This window comes from Callorhinus ursinus, unplaced genomic scaffold (assembly GCF_003265705.2).
Source record: "Callorhinus ursinus isolate GAN/ISIS: 27379988/994484 unplaced genomic scaffold, GSC_fseal_2.0 scaffold72, whole genome shotgun sequence".
NCBI classification, from domain to species: Eukaryota; Metazoa; Chordata; class Mammalia; order Carnivora; family Otariidae; genus Callorhinus; species Callorhinus ursinus.
The window spans coordinates 3,893,237-3,917,744 of NW_027397134.1; the positions used below are offsets into that span (position 1 = coordinate 3,893,237).

General features: G+C 44.1%; 1 protein-coding gene across 10 annotated transcripts in view; it reads right to left on the reverse strand.

The window, feature by feature from the left end:
• Positions 1-9,134: 9,134 nt before the first annotated feature.
• THOC5 (THO complex subunit 5) overlaps positions 9,135-24,508 on the reverse strand; it is a 42,147-nt gene continuing 26,773 nt past the window's right edge. For 8 of the 10 annotated variants that reach the window (XM_025858100.2, XM_025858094.2, XM_025858097.2 and 5 more), the window contains 3 exons: positions 20,361-20,476; positions 19,502-19,692; positions 16,232-16,442 (listed from right to left, as the gene is read on the reverse strand). In XM_025858100.2, the coding sequence (XP_025713885.1) occupies positions 16,379-16,442; positions 19,502-19,692; positions 20,361-20,476 (371 nt within the window). In that variant the 3' untranslated portion in view covers positions 16,232-16,378. Of the gene's footprint in view, positions 10,039-16,231; positions 16,443-19,501; positions 19,693-20,360; positions 20,477-24,508 lie in introns of those variants that run through there. The other 2 variants (XR_012376436.1, XR_003205456.2) reach the window with 2 other exon arrangements.

A 24,508-nucleotide genomic window follows, 5' to 3' on the forward strand; every position in this document is an offset into this window, starting at 1 on the left:
TGTTTCTGTTATTTATTCTCTTCTCCCAGGCAGGCTGGGGGACAGGGCGAAAGGAAGTCTAAATGTCACACTCAAGACAGCAGAGGACTGAGTGAGCATGAGGTCTCGTGCAGGTATGGGACCACTTAACATGGCCTCTCTTGGGCTATTTCCAGGACACAAACCATGTGCCAGGCAATGTGCTACATGCTTTATCTTTGTGATTTTGTACATAGGTGGCCTGGTGCATGGTTTCTCAGCGTGGTCCATGGATCACCTACATTAGCATTATCTGGGAGCCATATAGAAATCCAGACTCCTTGATTCTACCTTAGACCATTGAATCAAAATCTGAGGGGCAGGCCTGGGAAAGTACATGCTTTACCAACTTCTACTTGATTCTGATGCACATTGAAGCCTGAGAATGGGTGAGGTCCTATGGATATTAAACAATCTATAGAGCTCTACTATGTCCTCTTTTGTAAGGAGGGATGAGCCCTCTGATTGAGGGGCCAAAGGTTGCTAATTCACCTGTAGTGAAGACTATAGTCACTACCATTGGGAATGATCTGTCAGTAGTCACTTAATTGGACTCTAACATACTTCTCCAGAGACGATTTTGAAAGCTGTATTGTTCTTGTGGGATTTATGTGGGGTCTTTACTACAAAATTCTTGTATGGTTTCCAACTTTGTGTTTGCTTTTAGCACTTTTCCTGGGAATTACTTCTTTCCCTGCCTGCCCTCAGAGCCACCATGTTTTCTAATTGCCCTATACCACCGGTTACTGGTGATTGGTCCAAGAATGGCCACCCGACTCCAGATGAGCCAATGAGAACTCTTCCTGGGATTTCAAACTTGGGACCAGATTGGCTGTCAGTTTTCTCCTTGTGGGGGGTAGGTGGATAAGGGAATCAGTAGCTATGGGCCACCATTTTTCCATCCTTGTGGAAAAGTTAGTTTGTGAGAAAGAGAGAGAGATGGACAGAGACAAGATCCCTAGAAAGTCATTGTAGACTTCAGGTCCTTGATCCTGATGTTCCTTTCCATGGCTTATTGACCATTCTTTGAGCTGATAAAGTTTTGCCAAAGCTCATTTAGGATATGGCTCTGTCATATGCAACTGGAAGAGTTCTGAATAATGCAGTGACTGAGGGGGGCTGGTAACTATGTTAGAAACCAAATGGTCTACTTGGGACTCTCTTTGCCCCTCCCCTCCCCTCCCCCATTCTCTCTCAAATAAATAAATAAATCTTTAAAAAAATAACAAAAGTAGGGGCGCCTGGATGGCTCAGATGGTTGAGCAACTGCCTTCAGCTCAGGTCATGATCTCAGGGTCCTAGGATTGAGCCCCATATTGGGCTCCGGGCTCAGTGGGGAGTCAGCTTCTCCCTCTCCCTCTGCCTCTCCCCCTGCTTGTGCTCTTTCTCTCTCAAATGAATAAATAAAAATCTTAAAAAATAAAAAATAACAAAATAACAAAAGCAATGAATACGGATTATACCAAAAAATAAGATAAATTTAAGGGAAAGATGGGAAAAGGGAAAATGGAGTGTGTAATTGATCAAAAACACCAATCTCTCATACCAGTCTGGAGAAAATGCTTAAAACTGATAAAGGACTGAGAAACTACCAGAATAGAGGAGACTAAGGAGATATGATGACTCAGTGCAATGTGGTAACCTACACTGAATCCTAGAACATTAGTGGAAAAAGCAATGAACTCCAAATGCAGTCTGTCATTCAATTAAGAGTTATATATTAATATTAATCTTTTTCTGTTGTTCTGACAAATGTTACCATTATCATACAGACATGAATATTACAAGGAATGGGGTGAGGGTATTCAGGAACTTACTATGCTGTCTTTGCAACTTTTCATTAAATTTAAAATTACTTCAAAATAGGGGCACCTGGGTGGCTCAGTTGTTAAGCATCTGCCTTCAGCTCAGGTCTTGATCCCAGGGTTCTGAGGTCAAGCCCACATCGGGCTCCCTGCTCAGCGGGAAGCCTGCTTCTCCCTCTCCCACTCCCCCTGCTTGTGTTCCCTCTCTTGCTCTTTCTCTGTCAAATTAAATAAAATCTTAAAAAAAAAAAAAAACTTCAGGGCGCCTGGGTGGCTCAGTTGTTAAGCATCTGCCTTGTGTTCTCTCTCTCGCTGTGTCTCTGTCAAATAGATAAAATCTTTAAAAAAAAATTACTTCAAAATATAAAATCTTAAAAAAAAAAGGGGGTGGCACCTGCTGGCTCAGTCATTGGAGCATTTGACTTTTTTTTTTAAGATTTTTTATTTATTTATTTGAAAGAGAGAGAATGAGAGACAGCACGAGAGGGAAGAGGGTCAGAGGGAGAAGCAGACTCCCCGCCGAGCAGGGAGTCCGATGCGGGACTCGATCCCGGGACTCCAGGACCATGACCTGAGCCGAAGGCAGTCGCCCAACCAACTGAGCCACCCAGGCGCCCGGAGCATTTGACTCTTGATCTCGGGGTTGTGAGTTCAAGGTCCATGTTGGATATAGAGATTATCTAAAAATAAAATCTTTTTAAAAAAGATTTTACTAACATAACAAAAATATTTTATTTATTCATTTGAAACAGAGATACAAAGAGAGAGCATGAGCAGGGGGAGGGGCAGAGGGAGAGGAAGCAGCAGACTCCCCACTGAGCAGGGAGCCCGATGTGGGACTCGATCCCAGGACCCTGAGATCATGACCTGAGCCAAAGGCAGACACTTAACCATCTGAGCCACCCAGGCACCCCATAAAAATAAAATCTCAAAAAAAAAATAAAATAAAATTACTTCAAAATAAAGTCTTTAAAAAAAAATGATATATCAATGGGGTGCCTGGGTGGCTCAGCTGGTTTAAGCATCCGGCTCTTGGTTTTGGCTCAGGTCATGCATGATCTCAGGGTCCTGGGATGAGCCTGCGTTGAGCTTGGCACTCAGCATGGAGTCTGCTGGAGATTATCCCCCTCTCCCTCTGCTCCTCCACCGGCTCATGCCCCCTCTTTCAAATAAATAAAATCTCTTAAAATTTTGATATATCAAGAAATTACGCAGTACTGGGCGCCTGGGTGGCTCAGTTGGTTGGGCGACTGCCTTCGGCTCAGGTCATGATCCTGGAGTCCCGGGATCGAGTCCCGCATCGGGCTCCCTGCTCAGCGAGGAACCTGCTTCTCCCTCTGGCCCTCCCCCCTCTCATGTGCTCTCTCTGTCTCTCTCTCTGTCTCTCTCTCAAAATAAATAAATAAATCTTAAAAAAAAAAAAAAGAAAAAAAGAAAAGAAATTGTGCAGTACTAAAAACATAAATACCAGATATCAGAACCTAAGACCTGGAGTTGAAGATAAAGTAGATGAGGGTCAGGGAGAGGCAAAGGCCCCTATGTGTCATCATAAGCAGATCGCAACCAGTCAAAGCCAACAGGGCCTAAAACGGCTTCTACCCAATCTCCTTATACAGATGAGGAAACAGGCCAGAGAGGCAGGAGCCTGCCTAAGGCCAAATTGGTAGCAGAGTTTTGTTTTCCTATTTGTTCTATAGAGAAAATATGAATTACCTGGATATTAATTTTTTAAAGAGTCTGATTTTTTTTTAAAGATTTTATTTGACAGAGAGATATAGCGAGAGAGGGACTACAAGCAGAGGGAGTGGGAGAGGGAGAAGCAGGCTTCCCGCCGAGCAAGGAACCTGATTTGAGGCTCGATCCCAGAACCCTGGGATCATGACCCGAGCCGAAGGCAGGCGCCCAATGACTGAGCCACCCAGTCGTCCATAAAGAGTCTGATTTTTTAAAAAATGTCTTCAGTGACCCTTATTTAGAAAATTTATACTTTCTCAGTTTTGAAATCATAGGCAAGACATGATAGGCATTAGAAATACAAGGGCTCTTACAAATCATTGACTCAGCCAATGTCCACAGGAGACAAGATTAGAATCCAGGTCATCAGCTTTGGTACCATCATGATCACCACCTTCCAAGGACTGGGTGCTAGGCTACACATTTTATATCCACAGTCTAACAACAGCCCAGTGAAATGAGCACTACTGAACTTGCATTTCTCAGCTGAGAAAACTGAGGCTCAGAGAGGTGACTTTGCCCAAAGTCCCAGAGCCAGGAAGATGTGGAGGCTGGATTTAAATTTGAACCTGTCTGACCACAGAGCCCAGACTCTTCCTTTCTTTGCCATTCTGCCTCCTGACATATTACATGGACACCCCAAACCAGATGCTGTAGGTATCTGGAACACCAAAAGCCCCAGCCTTCCTCGGTGATATCATTCTCATGGTAACCCCAAGTGGCACAGGCAGGGCAGAAGGATCTGACCCGGCCATGCCTCCTCTTTGCCCTAAGTGGACATGCTCCCAGTGCCGTAGGCAGGATTAGCTGGCCAGATACCAACTAGGACTAACTTTAACCATCTGCCAAACAAAATAATTCTCCCTCTGGGAGGATACAAAAGAAATTGCTTGTCAGATGTCAAGGGCCTGGGGGATACAGACGATAAATGAAAACAAGCTGACTGCTTTGGGATGTGCCCTTCCTGCTGACTAGCTGTTGGCTCAGCAAACATAACTGGGTTGATGAAAAACATCCTTCATTTTTTCCCGAGGGGAATTGTTTCAGAAACGCTAGGTTGGGTTCTATGATAATAAACAACATCTCAGTGGCTTAGCCCAAAGAAAACATCTTTCTCACTCACACTACACATCCAGTGTGGGTCAGCAGGGGTCTCTGTTCATAGTGGTCACTCAAGAACCAAGCTAATAGGTGATCCATCTAGATCCAGGTTTCCAAGTTCACTGAGGCAGGGGAGAGCAAATGTGACAAACCATGCACAGATTCTTAAAAGTCCTATCTGGGAGTGATACAGGTCTCTTCTGGTAACATTGCACTGGCCAAAGCAATTCACACAGTTATATCTAACACCAGAGGGGACAGGCAGAGCAGTCTTACTAAGTGCTAGAGGGAGAAGAGGGGGAACTTTTTTAGGGGGGCAGCACTGATAACTCCACAGCAATTTTCCAGAGAATTCTGATCAGCAGCTCCTGAGGGGACACACTGGAGGTTCCCATATTCATCAGCATTATTTCTGCTGTAGGTAGTCAAAACAGAATCAAACTAGTTTAAGCAAAATACTATTGCTACTGATTAATATTATGATGGTAACTATATCAGCTTATACAACCAAGGAGTTCAAGAAGGTTGACTTGCTTCAGATAAAGCTAGATCCAGTGGAATTCTCAAATGATGTTCCTCAAGATGCTGCCATTCCTTTCTCCACCTCTTAGCTATTTTCTTTTGTGTAGGCTTCATTCTCAGGCAGGACCTCTCCCTGTGGTCTCCAGCTTCAGGCTTACATGCCACTACTTGAGTCAACTCAGGGGGAGAAGAGAATTCTTGTTCAATGTTTCAGGAAAAGTCCAGGGGTTGGTTCTCACTGGGCCGGTGAGGTCACGTACTCCTCTCTGGCCATGCACAAGACACTGATGAGCTAAGCATGGTCACTTGCCCATGCCTGGAGCTGGGGAAATATGTCAGGCCCCACAAACTGAAATTGAGAGTTTGGAAGGTGTGGTTCCCAAAGGAAATTAGAGGTACTGTTATCAGAAGAAAAAGGAATGGATGCTGGGCAGTAACAATGATAAATGTCCACAGTGCCTGTAGCAGAAGATCCAAATGAGCAATAATACCCAGTGTTAGTGGGTATGCAGAGAAACCTGAATTTTCTGGAACTAATGATTGGAATGAAAATGGACAAAACCGGGGCACCTGCGTGGCTCAGTCGTTAAGCGTCTGCCTTCGGCTCAGGTCATGATCCCAGGGTCCTGGGATTGAGCCCCACATCCTGCTTCTCCCTCCCCCACTCCCCCTGCTTGTGTTCCCTTTCTTGCTGTCTGTCAAATAAATAAAATCTTAAAAAAAAAAAAATAGAAAATGGATAAAACCTTCCTGGAAGGCAATCTAATGAGATACATCAGAAGCTTTAAGCTGAGATACTCTAACCAAAGTGTGCCACTTTGGGGAATGTATCCTAAATTAATAACCAGGTCTATACAGAAATATTCAAATACAAAATACATTCACTTCAGCTTTGTTTATATTTTGGAAAAAATGGAAAGTACTGTGATATACAATAGGAGAATGACTAAATAAATTACATTTAGGGCCCCTGGGTGGCTCAGTTGGTTGGGCGACGGCCTTCGGCTCAGGTCATGGTCCCAGAGTCCCGGGATCGAGTCCCACATCGGGCTCCTTGCTCAGCAAAGGAGCCTGCTTCTCCCTCTGACCCTCCCCCCTCTCGTGTACTCTCTCTCTCTCTCATTCGCTCTCAAATAAATAAATAAATCTTTAAAAAAATAAATTACATTTACATTAGTAAACATTTTGCAGGAAAAAAGAAAACGAGTGTTTTTTTTTTTCAATTAAAAAAATTTGGGGGGTTGGGCGCCTGGGTGGCTCAGTTGGTTAAGCGACTGCCTTCAGCTCAGGTCATGATCCTGGAGTCCCGGGATCGAGTCCCGCATCGGGCTCCCTGCTCAGCAGGGAGTCTGCTTCTCCCTCTGACCCTCTTCCCTCTCGTGCTCTCTATTTCTCATTCTCTCTCTCAAATAAATAAATAAAATCTTTAAAAAAAAAAATTTGGGGGGCACCTGGGTGGCTCAGTCGTTGGGCATCTGCCTTCAGCTCAGGTTATGATCCCAGGGTCCTGGGATCAAGCCCCACATCAGGCTCCCTGCTTGGCAGGAGGCCTGCTTCTCCCTCTCCCACTCCCCCTGCTTGTGTTCCTGCTCTATCTCTCTAATAAATAAAAAAATCTTAAAAAATAAAAATAAAAATAAAATTTTGCGGGGGGCGCTTGGGTGGCTCAGTTGTTAAGTCTGTGTTTGGCTCAGGTCATGATCCCAGCATCCTGGGATCAAGCCCCGCATCAGGCTCCCTGCTCGGCAGGAAGCCTGCTTCTCCCTCTCCCCCTGCTTGTGTTCCCTCTCTTGCTGTGTCTCTCTCTCTCAAATAAATAAAAATCTTAAAAAAATTTTTTTTTAATTTATTTGACAGAAAGAGTGAGAATGAGAGAGATCACAGAGCTATAGGGAGAAGCAGACCTACTGTTGAGCAGGGAGCCTGATGCAGGCCTCAATCCTAGGACCCTGGGATCATGACCTGAGCCGAAGGCAGACACTCAACTGACTGAGCCACCCAGGCGTCCCCCAAAAACCAGTGGTTAGTGTTAAAAATAATTTATATCAATGGGACCTGGCAGACATCTACAGAATACTCCATGCAACTGCCCATGAACTGTTCTCCAGGACAGACCATATATTAGGCCAAAAACAAGCCTCAGCAAATTTAATAAAAAAGACTGAAAGAGGACAAAGTCTGTTCTCTGATTACAATGGAATAAAACTAGAAATAACAAAGAAATTTAGAAAATTCTCAAATATATGGAAATTAAACAACATACTTCTAAATAACCAAAAGATCAAAGAAGAAACCATGGGGGAAATTGGAAAATACTTTGAGTTGTATGCAAATAAAGACACAACATATGGACACTTATGGGATGCAGCTAATGCGATGCTTAGAGGAAAGTTTATAGTTGCAAATGCCTACGTTTAAAAGGAAAGTTTTCAAATTGATAACCTATTTTTCCACTTTAAAGATGGAAATAGAAAACTAAACTCAAAGCAGGATCAGAGTGTAACTTAATAATATAAGAATAAAAAAATAAGAGAAAAATCAGTAAAACTAAAAGTTGGTTCTCTTAAAGATCAACCAAACTGACAAACCTTTAGCTAGACTGATGAAGAAAAAAAAAGAGCACTCAAGCTGCTAAAATCAGGAATGAAAGAGAGGACATTAATACCAAACTTACAGAAATAAAAAGGATTATAGGGGCACCTGGGTGGCTCAGTTGTTAAGCATCTGCCTTCGGCTCAGGTCATGGTCCCAGGGTCCTGGGATCGAGTCTCACATCGGGCTCCCTGCTCAGCGGGAAGCCTGCTTCTCCCTCTCCCACTCCCCGTTTGTGTTCCCTCTCTCACTCTCTATCAAATAAATAAATAAAATCTTTTTAAAAAATGGACAAATTCCAAAAAAGACACAAACTACTGAAATGACTCAAGAAAAAAACAAACTCTGAATAGATCTACTACAAATAGAGATCAAATTAGTAATTTCAAAACTACCCACAAAGAAAAGTTCAGGCCTAGATGGCTTTCACTAGTGACTTCTACCGAATATTTAGAGAAGAATTAACACCAATCCTTCTTAAATTAAAAAAAAAAAAAGAGGGAATACTTCCTAATTCATTCTCAGAGGCCTGTGTTACCCTAATACCAAAGGCAGACAAAGAAACACAACAAAACCACAGAATAATATCCTTATGAATGCAGATGCAAAAATCCTCAACAAAATACTAGGCAAATCCAATCCAACAACATATTAACAGGATTATACACCATCATCAAGTAGGATTTATCCCAGAAATGATGGATTATTTTCCCAATTATTCCCAACATAAGGGAAACAATTCATCACTGAATGATTCACTTTATAAAACGGTTAATTTTATGCCATGTGAATTTCACCTCAATAGATTTTAAAAATTGTGGCAAAATACACAGAAAATTCACCACTAGTGATATTTAGTATATTCATAATGTTGTGCAACCATTACCACTATCTAGTTCCAGAAAGATACCCCTTGCCCATTAAGCAGTCTTTCCCATTCCTCCCAGCCCTGCTTCTGATAACCACTACTCTGCTTTCCGTCTCTATGGATTTATGTATTCCGGACATTCATATAAATGGAATCATACAATATGTGACCTTTTGTGCCTCACTTCTTTCTGGGAATAGTCTATCCTGAAGGTTATAATACCAATCATGAGGAACATATGGGGAAGGAGGTGTTTTTGTTGCTTTTTTTTTTTTTAAGATTTTATTTATTTATTTGAGAAAGAGAGAATGAGAGATAGAGAGCACGAGAGGGAAGAGGGTCAGAGGGAGAAGCAGACTCCCCGCTGAGCAGGGAGCCCGATGTGGGACTCGATCCCGGGACTCCAGGATCATGACCTGAGCCAAAGGCAGTCGTTTAACCAACTGAGCCACCCAGGCGCCCTGTTGCTTGTTTTTTTTAATATTTTTTATTTATTTATTTGACAGAGCACAAGCAGGCAGAACAAGCAGGGGGAGTGGGAAAGGGAGAAGCCGGCTCCCCACTGAGCAGGGAGCCTGATGTGGGGATCTATCCCAGGACCCTGGGATCATGAACTGAGCCGAAGGCAGACGCTTAACCAACTGAGCCACCCAGGCGCACCATGTTGCTTGTTTTTTGCTAAAGCCTGAAGATTCTTTAACAGTCATATATAAATGTCAGCCTTACACAGTACATTAATGATTATAAAAATAGCTTTCTGCCTGTCCCAAATCTGGTTTACTTATTAAATTTAACGTTTCACTTTAATCTTCTCCTCACAGACTCTAAACTTCATGTATTAATTCATTCAAGAAATGTTTATTGGTCTCCTGTTGTGTATCAACCTTGTGCAAGGCCTTCGGGATATAGAGGCGAGCAAAATAGAAGTGTGTTTCTGCCTTTTCTGGAGCACGCAGACTAGTGGGAAAACAAGTACTGAAGAGTAAAACACAAATGGTTGCATAATAAAATGTCTTATGTTCCATCCTAGTGGGTCTCCATTGGCTTTTGCCTCTACAGCTTCCATTCTCTTTTTTTCTGATGAAAAGTGAAACATCTCCCCACTCAGGCCATGTAATAGGGTGAATAATGGTCCTCCAAAGATATTCATGTCCTAATCCCTGGAACCTGTGAATGTTACCATATATGGCATAAAGGACTTCGTAGATGCGATTAAGTCAAGGATTTTGAGATGGGAGATTACCTGGTTTATCCGGATGGGTCCATTGTCATCACAAGGCTCCTCACTAGAGGGAGCAGGTGTCAGAGTTGGAGGAGGAAGTGATGGGATGATAGAAGCAGAGACTGGAGTGATGCACTTTCAAGATGGAGGAATGAACCACAAGCCAACTCTAGAAGCTGGAAAAAGTAAGGAAATATTCTGTCCTTGAGCCTCCAGAAGGAACCAGCCCTACCAAAATCTTGACTTTAGCCCAGTGAAATTGATTTGACTTCTGGCCTCCAGAATAGTTAAGAGACTCAATTTGCGTGTGTGTGTGTGTGTCTAAGATTTTATTTATTTATTTGACAGCGAGAGAGGGAACACAAGCAGGGAGAGTGGGAGAGGGAGAAGCAGGCTTCCCGCTGAGCAGGGAGCCCGATGCGGGACTCAACTCCAGGACCTTGGGATCATGACCTGAGCCGAAGGCAAGACACTTAACGACTGAGCCACTCAGGCACCCCAATTTGTGTTGTTTTAAGCCACTACATTTGTAGTAAATTGTTGCAGCACCCACAGAAACCTAATATAGGCCATGTGGTTTGGGTGTCCATGGACCCAGGACCCAGAGATGTACATGTGTCAGGCATGGTGCATGGTATACTGTCCCCTGGCCTCTGTGATTAGTTCAGAAATTTACATGTGTTCCAAGTCTATCCAACGAAAGCCAATTCCGGTATTGTTGTAGAAGCTACTGGTAAAAAGAAGCTCTGCCAAAGGCCACCCTGAGAATAAACCAACAGCAAAGAAAGCACCTTGGAATTACAGCCAGTGTTTAAGTCCTGATGACACCACTTAAACAGCCAAATTGAGCTGTGCCTGAAGTCATCCAGTAAACTTCTTAGTTACTCAAGTCAATAAATTCTTTTTTGTTTAAAAAATTATATATCGGGACGCCTGGGTGGCTCAGTCGGTCAAGCGTCTGCCTTTGGCTCAGGTCATGATCCCAGGGTCTTGGGATCGAGACCCACATCGGGCTGCCTGCTCAGCGGGGAATCTGCTTCTCCCTCTGCCTTCCACTCCCCCTGCATGTCCTCTATCAAATAAATAAATAAATAAAATATTTTAAAAAAGAATTAAAAGAACTAATAAATATGGTACACCCATTGAATGGAATAGTATGCAGCTGTAAAGAATGAGAAAGCTCTTTATATCTGCACTGATATGGAAAAATGTCTAAGACAAGAAAAAAATCAAGATGCAAAACAACGTATGTAGTATGTTGTTTTGCCCAAAAATGGAAAAATAATTTGTGTTTGCTTAAAGAATTTGAAAGGATACAAAAGAAAGTAAGCAAGTTGGTTGCTGATTTGTGAGAGAGATGGGAACTGGGCAGGTGGGGGTAAGATTGACAGTAAAACCTTTCATTGTACTTACTTTCGCTTCTTATGCTTTCTGGTTTCTTAATCTTGTGAATGAATTACTTATTACCGAAATCAAATTAAGAATTTTGTACACTATGGTGTACAAAACAAAGTAAGAAAACAAACATAGATATGAGATTGGAAAATACAAAACACCCAGCCCGTGAGTGGCTATTCTGTATACACTGGGAGGTAAATACTGTACTGGTCCTGTGACTGGTTTTATGTCCTTCATGTAGGACTTTATATCTCAACTTGTTAGACTGGGTCCATCTTTAAAGTATTTTGGGATACCCCCATCCATTCAATCACTGCACAAATGTACTCTGAGGGTCTTCCACCAGCCCCAGTGGGTAGTGTTGTTTCCTTTCTCCGTTTAGGTCATCTGTGGAGGTGGTGAGAAAGCCAAGTTAGAAGAAGGTGTGGCAAGAGTCCAGGAAGTTGAGGTGACCCTCTGGTGGGAACCAGGACACAGGCCCACAGACAGCAGGGAACAGATGTGTGGCTAATGGGCTGTGGTTGGCCTAGTGACAGGTAATGAGAGCTTGACTCCAACTGTGGACAGAGCCCAGTTTAGCCATGACTGATGGAAGAGCTGCTGGCAAGGAAGGACTGGACCAGAGAGAGCTGGGCTTCCACAGCCTGGGAACCCTCTGGCCAGGGAATGACGCATCAGGTAGCAAAGGCCTTCCTCATTTAAGAGGCCCTTTCTCCAGGCTGAAACCTGGAGAGCAAGGATAAGAATCTTTCCCCTTTGCTGAGCAATGCTAGGTGTTGGGCATGGTGCTGAGAGTTGATGCTTAATCTCTACAACCACTCCCAGTTGTAGATGGGGACCCCGAAAGCTTAGAGCGAGTCAAGCAACCTGCCCAAGGTTGTACAGTTGCTCAAGTGTGGAACAAGGACCTGATAGATTAGCCTGACACTAAGCTGTAACTTTTTTTTTTTTCAAAGATTTTATTTATTTGAGAGAGAGCACGAGCAGGGTGAGCAGCAGAGGGAGAGGGAGAAGCAGGTTTGATCCCAGGACCCTGAGATCATGACCTAAGCCAAAGGCAAACACCCAACCGACTGAGCCACCCAAGCACCCCTAAGCTGTAACTCTTGACCACCATGGTGCTCTTGGTGTACTTGTGTTGCTGAAATGAACAAATGGCCCAGAGAGAGTGCCAGCCTGAAACTATGCTGGGTCCAGAGCTACTCTTATAAAAAGTAAAGTCTTAGAAGCAGACAGACCTGCTGAGGGCTCACCCTGGGTGTGCAGCTCAAGGGAGCCTGTGGGCACAGACACGTCATTTAACCCTCTGAGCTTCAGTTTCCTCATCTGTAAAAATGAAGGGAACGTGTATTCTTGGTGGCCTGTTGTAATTAAATAGGACGGTGAATGGAAAATTGTGACTAGCAGGGCCTGACCCAAAATAGATGCTTAACACCTGTTCTCAATGGAGAGACCGCTGAATACCATGGAAAGGACAGAGCTGGGGCTACAGACAGGGAGAAAGTTCCTTTGGCAGTCTGGCAGCTCTACTCTTTCCCATGGATAGGACTTGTAGCCATTTTCCCACAGTGATCAGCAGGAACACCCTTAAAATAAAAAGAGGCTTTTGGATTTATTTGCAAAGAAAACAGGAGAGAGCAAGCTGGGAAGAAAATAAAGGAGAAACTAGAATATACAAAGAAATCAAGAAAGTGGATGGTAGCTTTACAAAGGCAAGGAGGGACACCTGGCTGGTTCAGTTGGTAGAGCATGTATGTGACTTGAGCTTAGGGTGGTGAGTTCAAGCCCCGTGTTGGGCATAGAGATTACTTTAAAAAATTTCAATTCAATTCAATTTAAAATAATAAATAAAAAAATAAGATAAAAAACCTAGGCTGGGTCCCTGGTGTGGGAGGATGACAGAAAGGGACTGCTCTCTGGGATGTGCCCCAGGGAAGGTCAAGTCCAATTCTGGTTGAGGAGAAAGCTTCAAGGTCCTCCCAAGCCAGGCCCTTCTCCTAATCTGCCAACCGGAAGCACAAATGCCTTTGAAGTAGCTCAAAGGGGCTGGACTGTCCTGTGCTTCTGGCTAGTTTGAAAACCCTTCTCCTTATGGCCAAAAGATTCCTTTGTTTGGCCATCTCCTTTGAAGAGGGAAAATCTCTTCTGGAGGGTGACAGACTCTGACATCCCCTACCCAGAAAGCAGAGCCTTTCCCCAGCGCTCACAAGCCATCTTTGCAACCTTGTCCCAGCTATCAGAGACAAGCTTTTGTGCTGAGTCAGTTTGGCTGCCTTCCAGCCAAGAACAGTGGAGGCTGCAATGCAGGGGCCATTAAAGGAACTATTTTTAGGCCCTATTTCAATCTTATTCAGCACAGGCGGTGAGACAGAGGGCCTGAAGGTGGCCAGACCAAGGGGATGCTGGCAGGGACAGAGTCCAGGCAAGTAGGTCAGGGAAAAGACAAGGAGATCCCACTATGTGGAAAGAAAGAAGCACATGGAGGGAGGTTCACAATGCTGCCCAAGGTACGGAAGACAGAAGATGGGGAGCTGCTTGCAGAGAATCGGGCCCTCCTGCTTTATATGAGGAGTCACCAAGAAAAATGAGGGAAGAAAGTACAGCCACTTCCAAAAAGAGACTAGGGCAACGTGCACCTGGGGAGCTCGTTAAAAATATACTTCCTGGGCCCATCTTAGGTCAACGAAGACTGAATATTAGAGTGAGGCATGGGAATCTGTTTCTAATCCCCTCCTGGGATGGGGGATTCACACATACTGAAGTCTGAGGCCCACTGGGCAGGAGAGTATTCAAAGGAATGATACAGGCTGAGGAGGAGAGGCAGAGGTGGTGGCAGTCATTAAAACAGCCACCAGAGGGGCGCCTGGGTGGCTCAGTTGTTAAGCGTCTGCCTTTGGCTCAGGTCATGATCCCAGGGTCCTGGAATCGAGCCCTGCATTGGGCTCCCTGCTCCATGAGAAGCCTGCTTCTCCCTCTCCTGCTCCCCCTGCTTGTGTTCCCTCTCTCGCTCTGTCTCTGTCAAATAAATAAAATCTTAAAAAAAAAAAGCCATCAGAGGTGACATTTTCCTTTCTTCAAGGGCTCAGGCTTCCATCTGTAAAATGAAGGGCTTGGCAGTCCCAGGGGTCTCCTAGTTCTTTCTCAGGAAATCCTTATCACTGGGATGCTCAGTGATCCGCTGAGAGAACAGAAGGAAATAGCTCTTAGGGCGCCTGAGTGGCTCAGTCGTTAAGCGTCTGCCTTGGGCTCAGGTCATGATCCCGGGGTCTGGGATCGAGCCCCGCATCGGGCTCCCTGCTCCGCGGGAAGCGTGCTTCTCCCTCTCCCACTCCCTCTGCTTGTGTTCCCTCTTTCGCTGTGTCTCTCTCTGTCAAGTAAATAAATAAAATCTTTAAAAAAAAAAAAAACAGCTCTTATACCAGAGGCCCATATTATCCAAGGATCATCAGTAAAAGTCCATGGAGAACGAACATATACATGATGGGGAGCAAAGTTCAAAGTACATGGTGGGAGAAAAAAGCCACTCGATTGGGACTGTCACAAAAAATAAACTTTATATATATTAAAAATGGGCTACAGGGTGCCTGGGTGGCTCAGTTGATTAAGCAACTGCCTTCGGCTCAGGTCATGATCCTGGAGTCCCAGGATCAAGCCCCACATTGGGCTCCCTGCTCAGCAGGGGGTCTGCTTCTCCCTCTGACCCTCCTCCCTCTAATGCTCTCTCTCTCTCTCAATAAATAAGTAAAAATCTTAAAAAAAAAATGGGCTACAAGAGATTTTCTTCTTGTAGTTGAAAAACTGTAGATTATACTTACAAGTATGTAATAATTCTTTTTTTTAAAGTTTATTATTATTATTTTTTAGTAATCTCTACACCCAACATGGGGCTTGAATTCATGACCCTGAGATCAAGAGTCACATGCTCTTCTGACTGAGCCAGTCAGGTGCCCCAAGTATGTAATAATTTTTTTTTTAAGATTTTATTTATTTGAGAGAGAGGGAAACAGACAGAGAGCACAAGCAGGAGGGAGATGGAGAGGCAGGCTACCTGCTCAGCAGGGAGTCTGACGTGGGGCTTGATCCCAGAACTCTGGGATCACGACCCCAGCCGAAGGCAGACACTCAATGACTGAGCCACCCAGGTGCCCCTGTAATAATTCTTAAATATTTTTCCAGCTTTATATCTTATTTCTTAAACAAATAATGAATACGGATTTTTTTTTTGGAGATGGGGAATAATTTTTCTGACAAAACTGTCCAAGAACACTTTACTTTGACCAAAAACTCCTTCACTTTGACTTTTGCAGAATGATAAAGGAGGTCATTTGAAAATATTTTAGACGGTTTTATCGATTTCCCTAGGACTTCTCTTAATTCTCTGAGAGTCAAACCATTATTTTTTGAGGCAATTATCATGTCCTCACCATGAAGACTCTCCTCAATGGCACCTGGTCTCACTCTGCCAGAGCCTCACGAGATGGGTAGCTTTACATGTGATTCTCCAACACCATTCTGACTTCACAAAATGTTGCAATATTTACAATTATTCCTTATATCTGTCTTCTCTTTGTGCTGCACTGTCAGATGTTTATAAAATCCAACAATCAGAGAGAATCTGGCCAATGAAGGCACTGACAAAGTTAGTGGAGGAAATGAGAGGAGGGGATAGAAGAAGTTTTGTTTTTTGGGCTACGCTCACTTGGGTTTCCCTGCCACCTCCTAACAGCAGGGACTTAGGGTAATAAACACCAAAATAATGAGGCTCTCCCAAAGCAGGAACAAGAAAGATGAGTGGGGATAAGAGGGCAGCATCTTTCTACAGACTCAGAATCTTCTGCATTCTGCTTTTCTTCGCCACCTAAAGAAAGCCTATCCACAAAAACTCTTTCACACTCTGCCATGGCCCCCAACTGCCCTTCCAGACTGCAAACCCACCCCCCTCATCCTCAGGGAGCCACAAGACAAAGGCCACCTGGTCAAGTGACACTTTAATAGGCTAGAAATAAAAAATAAAAAAAACCTGTCTTTGGAGAATATCAAGAGCCACATGTGGGCCAAAGCAGAAAATAGAGGCACAGCACTTCGGGCATAGGGGGAGACAACAGGCTGAGTGGGAGGTCAGCGATGGCTGAAGAATCCTTGAGGATGGTTATATTTAAATGGCTTCATCCTGCTGGGACCCCTAAAGAAACAGGAGAAGGAAGATCAGTTAAAACCGTGCCCTTTGGGCTGACAAAATAAATTACAATTCATCCACATAAGGGAAAACTGCAGCTGTTGGGGGGTAAAAAACGAACATTGTGAGAAAAGCAGACTGTAAAACCACATGTAAGGTGTGATACTGTTTTGGTGAAAATGTATGCTTGCAGATGCATGAACACAAACCTGGAAAGGGCCTCACTGACAACAGGCACTTCTGGAGACCCTCATTTTTTAGTGTTTTTACAGAACTGCTCATTGTTGTTTGTATAACAAACATATTTTTTTTAAGCTTTTATTTGAGAAGAGAGGAGAGAGAGAGAGAGAGAGTGAGGGAGTACACAGGAGCAGGGGGGTGGAGCAGAGGGAGAAACAGACACCCCGCTGAGCAGGGAGCCCAATGAGGGGCTCAATTCCAGAACCCCAGGATCATGACCTGAGCCAAAGGCTGACGCTTCACCGACTAAGCCACCTAGGCGTCCCTATTTTATTTCTATAAAAAGAAAAGAATTAAATCTTAAAATCCTCCTTTGCAGGGAGATTCCCACGTAAACAGGAGTGAAAAGAATCTGCACTAAGTACCTGTCAAGAGCTATGTGCTTTATACTTAACTACCTCTTAGATACTATTCCTACCACTTTATAGATTTTACAGATAGAAGAAACAGGCTCAGGGAGGTAAACCGCCCGAGATTTTATGGTCAGAAAATACAGGGCTCAACTTCAAAACCAGGACTAACATCAAAGCCTACTGGCCACAGGCAGGCTGACAATCATGGCCCAACCTCAACCCTCTGAAGCTAAGGTACTTCAGCTATAATCCTGGGCCCCCAGGCAAAACTTCACACAGGGACTTCTTCTACCCAACTCCATAGTGAATGATGTCCATCTTAAAGGGCCTCTTTTGTCTGCTATGATTGACATTCAGTGGTAACTTGAAAGGTGATACCCTGGATCTCAGTGTGAAGGAGAGATATGTGCGTGTGTGATTATAGAGATGAGAGAAAGGTTTTTATTCCAACACCAATGCAACCACTTACTTAAGTGAGGGCTTACTCTGTGTGCATTGTATTTAGCACTTTACACACTACATCTGGTTTAATTTCATCCTCCCAACAGTACCTGAGGTGGATGCTGTTTTTTCACCAATGAGGAATCTGAAGCTCGGGGCTAAGTGTAGACCCTCATCACATAGGTAGGAGCTGCAATTTGAACCCACGTCTTTCTGGCCCCAAAGCCCTTGCTCATAACCATAATGATATATACCTCCCAACATCAGAAGGGCACAGAATCACCTGGGCAAGTCTAGGCATGTGGCTAATGGAGAACCCACAGCCTGAAAGTAGCCAGCCACAGGCAGAACCAGACCTCCAGTCTCCTGCTGCCAGGCCAGTACTTTGCAGCCCAGCCCCTTGGCCTGATACCAGTGGTCAGCTGGGCTCCAGGCCTAGAAACACATCTAACCAGTCACGGAGTCAACTGGATCTGAGTAGCCAAAGGAGCACCATCCCAGAATGCCCTGATAGAGGAGCCCAGCCTGGGTGACACACAAAGCACTTCAGGAAACAGATCCTTTGGGAACCATTAGATAACAGAAAATAAACACTGGCCATGTGAGAGATTCCACACTGGAAATGTGTTACAGCAGGCTGGGAGGGTGGGAAGAACTGAGTTCTCACACAGACCCACTAGGGAGAGCAAGTCCTAGAAGCTATCAACATCTAGCCGCCAGCTCTGCCTCCCAGCAGCCACTTGGGGGCTGGAACTGGTTATTCTCAGATAACATGAAGAACCAGGCCAGGTACAGGTGCCAGACAGAGGTGGGAGGATGCTGGCACAGCTTCCAGGGGCTGGTACTGGCTGTCCGAGAAGAAGGTGAGGGGCAGGTAAGGCACCTTTAGACTGACAGGGAATGGGGGGGGATGTACCAGTTAGAAACAGATTATAGCCCTTCCCCTCTCCCAGACACCATTCCTCCCCAGCTGCTTGCTCAAAAGGGAAGGGATGCCTAACAGTGTGGACTCCAGAGTTTTGAAACTGACTCCTTAAGAACAAGAATATGTGGGGCGCCTGGCTGGCTCAGTCAGGTAAGCATCTGCCTTTGGCTCGGGTCATGATCCCAGGGTCCTGGGATCGAGTCCGTGTCAGGCTCCCTGCTCAGTGGGGAGCCTGCTTCTCCCTCTCCCTGTCACTCCCCTTGCTTGTGCTCTGTCAAACAAATAAATAAAATCTTAAAAAGAAAAAAAAGGAACAAGAACATGTGTTAGGGGATAAAAGGGAGAGAAAGGACCTGACCAAAGTGAATGGAAAAGTACCGAGAAGGGCCATGAGCACAGACACACTAAACACCAAGTTGTCATGACCTAACGGCATTTTGTGAGCCCCTGTCTGTGCCAGGAACCATTCTCATAGCTTACGTGAAATTATAGCCAGACAGTATACTTCCATGTCAGCCTTTAGGAAATAGGTCCCAAGCTGAAGTGACTCTGCCAAGGTCACACAGCTGGTGAGCAGCAAAGCAGCAACCTGTACTTGTATTTGTCTTACTTCAGAGCTGGTTCCTTCGGTGATGCCCGACTGCCTAGAGCTGCCATTCTCATAGACTTGTGAGCATCCTAGGAAGAATATGGCAGACTCTGGGACTGGTGGGGCTTTCCACCTAGCTTTAAAAGCTTATTTCGACAGTAAAAAGCAAAACCTGTTGTTTTCCAAAAAAAAAAAAACAACACAGGAAGTTCAGCTAAATCCTTTTGGTTCGTGGTCTGGTGCTGCTCACTCAGTACGTGGCTGACCTTCAGAGGTGCTCAGGAAGAACAACTGGACCAGGACGGTAGGAAGTGGGCTGTAGGGAAAGTTTCAGGAAAGAAGGAGAAAGCCCTCCCCAGAAAATTTGGCTACAGAATTTTATTTCCACTGTGAACAGAGACAAGTACACCTAAGAACAAGCATGCCCTCCATGCCAGGCTCTGATCTCTGCCCCAGTCCCTGAAAGAGGCAGGACTGGAGACCTCCAGAGCCCCAGAGCCCCCACCCCTCCCCTTACCTGAAAAGCCGCAGACACATCTTCTCCTGGGGAAACTCCTTGGGCCCCTCCACGCTGTCGTCATGGCTGTCAGTCTCCAGGTAGACATCCAGCAGCACACACAGGCGCTGCAGCTGGTTGGTCAAGAGCTGATGGCTGGGCCGGGGGCCGCACAGCTCCTTGTAGCACACGTTGACCTCACTCTCCATGGCCTAAGGAGTGGGAAAGCCAGAAACTCAGCACTACCTTCAGACTGGCTGGGTCTGACAGCTCTACAGGAACTGTAGCCGGGCCTCCGTAGGAGCTAGGTCACACCAGATCAAACCGGATAGGTTTGTCCTGAGTCTCAGGACAACAGGGTCTTCCTGATTGTGACCCATAACTTTCCCTGCCCAATATTTTCACAGTCAAGAAGATGGAGGTGTGTAGAGAAGAAATCTCAAGATCTAAGTCAGAAAGTATTAGCATTAAAAACATGATCGTAGCCAGAAGGCCACTACGGAATCAAATCAACAGGTATGATGATAATTAATAGTTACAATGATCTCATACACCATCTCATTCCAGCACTTCCATGCTTCTGAGTTTATTCACATTTCCACAGGAGCCCAAAACAACAACAACCTTTCAAGGCAAGGCTTTATATTATCCTCATTTTAAAATGGGGTGACCCCAAGCTAGGTAAGTGGTTAATATGGGGCTAGACTTTTTCTTCAACTACACCATACAGCCTCCAGCAAATTCTACAAATCCTGGCAGGCCCCTCTGTCCCTGGAATTATGCCAGTGGCCAAGCTCTCAGCTGCTGTAGCTTCTGCCACTGCCCTCCCCCTCCCAAGGAGGCTCTCCCCGCTCTTTCCTTCACCCCAGCAGGGTCTTACCCGAATGTTGTCATCGTTGCTATTGGTTTTCTCCCCTTTCCAGTTCAGACAGAGCTGGAAAATGGGTGGGATGGAGGAGTATCCAGGGTTCAGCACCACAGCAGCCTGGAGTTTGGCTGGGAAGGGAGTAAGGAGGAAAAATCAGTTCTGAGACTGAGTTTGCCAGCCATGGGCCCTCCCCACTAGACCCAAGGCTAGCTCTTTGTCTTGTATTAATTTGAGTATTGAGCAGCACATTCTGGTACTAATTGACTTTTATTTTTGTTCTACAATCTCCAAAGCAGAACTGTCAGGTTGCAGAATGTGAGGTCCTGTGACTCTAGTACCCTTCAAGGATGCAGAGGTGTGTAGACTCCCCAGAATCTGGTCCACACTGGGTCTGCCCAAGAGTTTTATTTGCTCCTTTGACAGAAGTTTGTGTTAATTGGCATTTTTCTTTGCCAGCAAGCTAAGGATTTTCCCATGTGAAGGCTATGTTTTTTCTTTCCAACGATATTGTGTATTAGCTATTACATCAAATATACTCTCTCTATTCTGTTTTCTTTTTATGTATTTTGTTATGTGAAACTTTTAAATAGCCAACATATATTGAGTACTTACTGTATTCCAAGTACTGTGTTAAACTCCTCTTTACACATTATATTTCATTCTAGAAATGATTCTATGAGATGGGTACCATTATTACCATCCCCATTTTATATATAAAGAAATTGAGACTCTGACAGAAATTTCCTTAGGATCAAACAGTTGCAAAGCAGCAGTGCTGAGTTTAACTAGAACTGTCTGATATCAAAGCTATAAATTCATATTCCTTATAGAAAATAGTTGTATTTTTTTTTAAAGACTTTATTATGAGAGAGAGAGAGAGCATGCACAAGCAGTGGGGATGGGAAGAGGGAGAGGGAGAAGAAGACTCCTCGCTGAGCAGGAAGTCCGAGTCGGGGCTCGGTCCCAGGACCCTGAGATCATGACCTGAGCTGAAGGCAGACGCTTAACTGACTAAGCCACCAGGTGCCCCTGAAAATAGTTGTATTTTTTAAATTTTTTACTGTTATGTTAATCACCATACATTACATCATTAGTTCTTGATGTAGTGTTCCATGATTCACTGTTTGTGCATAACACCCAGTGAACCACGCAGAACGTACCCTCTTCAATACCCATCACCAGGCTAACCCATCCCCCCACCCCCTCCCCTCTAGAACCCTCAGTTTATTTTTCAGAGTCCATCATCTCTCATGGTTTGTCTCCCCCTCCGATTTACCTCCCTTCATTCTTCCCCTCCTGCTATCTTCTTCTTTTCTTTTTTTTCTTAACATATATTGCATTATTTGTTTCAGAAGTACAGATCTGTGATTCAACAGTCTTGTACAATTCACAGCGCTCACCATAGCACATACCCTCCCCAATGTCTATTACCCAGCCACCCCGTCCCTCCCACCCCCCCAAAATAGTTGTATTTTTTTAACATACTCATTTTATCTCTGGTGACACCCTCTGCCTTTCTCCACAGGATGACATTTACCCTTTCTACCAAGGGGTGAAGTATGCCATTCCTTTTTCATTATTTATGGGGAAGAAAAAGAACTGTGACACACTAGTAATTCAAATAACAGAGGACAAGAGAGTATAGATTAAGACAATACTTCCCTGACAGTTGCAACCACATTTATTAAAAAGTGAGTCCTAAAAAAAATTAAAAAAAAAAAAAAGTGAGTCCTACCCAAAGGATACATAGTGACCCGAAGGGGCACCTGCATCCCAATGTTTATAGGAGCAATGTCCACAATAGCCAAACTATGGAAAGAGCCAAGATGTCAACTGACAGATGGATAAAGAAGATGTGGTGTGTGTATATATATATAATATATACATGCAATGGAATATTACTCAGCCATCAGAAAGATGAAATCTTACCATTTGCAATGATGTGGATGGAAGTAGAGGGTATAATGCAAAGTGAAATAAATCAATCAGAGAAAGAAAATTATATGATTTCACTCATATGTGGAATTTGAGAAACAAAACAGAGGATCATAGGGGAAGGGAGGGAAAAATAAAGTAAAATGAAATCAGAGAGGGAGACAAACAATACGAGACTCTTAAGTATAGGGAAACAAACTGAGGGTTGCTAGAGGGAAGGCGGGTGGGGGGATGGGGTAACTGAGGGATCGACATTAAGGAGGGCAAATGATGTAAGGAGCAATGGGTATTATACGCAACTGATGAATCACTGAACTCTACCTCTGAAACCAATACACTACAGTTAATTAGCGGAATTTAAATAAAATTAAAAAAATTAAAAAGTGAGTCCTTTCTCTGCTGCTGTATTATTTGTGTCGTTAACAGTTGGCATATATTCCTGCATTTATCTCTATTCACCAATTTTTTTAATCCATGTTGTAAAATGACTTATATTTTTTGGAATTGCTGCCCACTTATTCATTTAAATTTCACTCTTAAATTTTCAAATTTTACAATGCATCTTAATGAAAATTTTATTTATTACATTCGCTCCGATGGATCTAGAACACTTACTATCTTTACGAGCTTTAATTTCCTCAACCAAGAAGCAGAATGATGTCTTCCAGTGACTTCCCACACTTGGGGCTTTATAAATTTCTCGGACTACATATTTCGTGCCCTTTCAAAACAGTATTCTATGTTATGTAGGGACAAGGTAAAAACATTTTTTAAAGGGAAAAGGATGGGAAACAAATATACAAATTCCAAATAGCAGTCACCTATCCTGAGGGAGAGAATGGCCTCAGGGAACCTCAACTATATCTAAAACAGTTAATTTCCTCAGAGTATTTTAAAACCAAAGAAAAAAAGAAGGGAAGAAACCACAGGACAGAGAAACTCTAACATCAGAGAGTGCACCCTTTCCTAATATTTCTCGCAGTGTCTTAGAATCACAGACAATCCCTCAGCTCTGCAGCCATAGCACCAAGCCCCAGGGGCCAGATCCTGTGGGCAGTGCCAGGCTTGCCGAGGCAGGAGCCAGAAAACAGCTCCATAGGCAGCACCTGGTTGGCTCCACAGGAAGCCTCGGCAAATTAGACGCCAGAACAGCTGTGAGAAATCATAGTTTTTGATGCCTCCAAAGTGAGTACAGGAACAGATGGGGAGGAAGGTCCTGCCACCCTGCACTTCACAACCTGAGAACAAGTCAGCCCTTTTGTGAAGAGGAGGAAGAACAGGTATCTGCTTTTAGAGAATGATAAAATGATAAAGCAAAGGGCTAAGAGGTCAGGCTGCACTTGTGACTAAGCCTCAATGTGCTCACCTATAAAATGGGAATACAAGAATGAAGAGGAGTAAGTCGGAGGGGGAGACGAGCCACGAGAGACGATGGACTCTGAAAAACAAACTGAGGGTTCTAGAGGAGAGGGGGGTGGGGGGATGGGTTAGCCTGGGGATGGGTATTAAGGAGGGCACGTTCTGCGGGGAGCACTGGGTGTTATGCACAAACAACGAATCACGGAACACTACATCAAGAACTAATGATGTAATGTATGGCGATTAACATAACAATAAAAAAGTTTAAAAAAAATAAAATAAAATGGAAATACAGGTTTCCCCTTTTATCCAAAAGTAGAGCGTTGCTATGAAACCTTTCATAAGCCAAACGGGTATAAAACAAGGGGCATCCCCCACATTCTGAACATTAATGCCATTTACTTTTACAAAAGACCTACATTAGTGATGACTTTTTTTGCAAAAGTGAAAATCCTCCTTTCTTTTGGTTAGCAAAAACAGATATTAATGTAGGTTTTTTTTAAAAGCAAAGTGGTAGAATGCAAGCTTCAGGAAAACGGGGATACCTGTATTACCACTCCCAGCACGCACTGTCATGAGGATTAAATGAGATAAAACATGTATGCAGCTGTGTTACAGAACAAGTCCTCACTGAACGGTGGTTCTTACAATCATTACTATTTGCTAAGTCACCCCAGCAGGATTCTAGGATCTTTTGCTTTCTTTGGACAACCCTCGGGAATGTTTTATTCCTTTTTTTTTTTTTTTTAAGATTTTATTTGTCAGAGGGAGAGAGAGAGAGAGCACAAGCAGGGGGAGCGGCAGGCAGAGGGAGAGGGAGAAGCAGGCTCCCCGCTGAGCAAGGAGCCCCATGTGGGACTCAATCC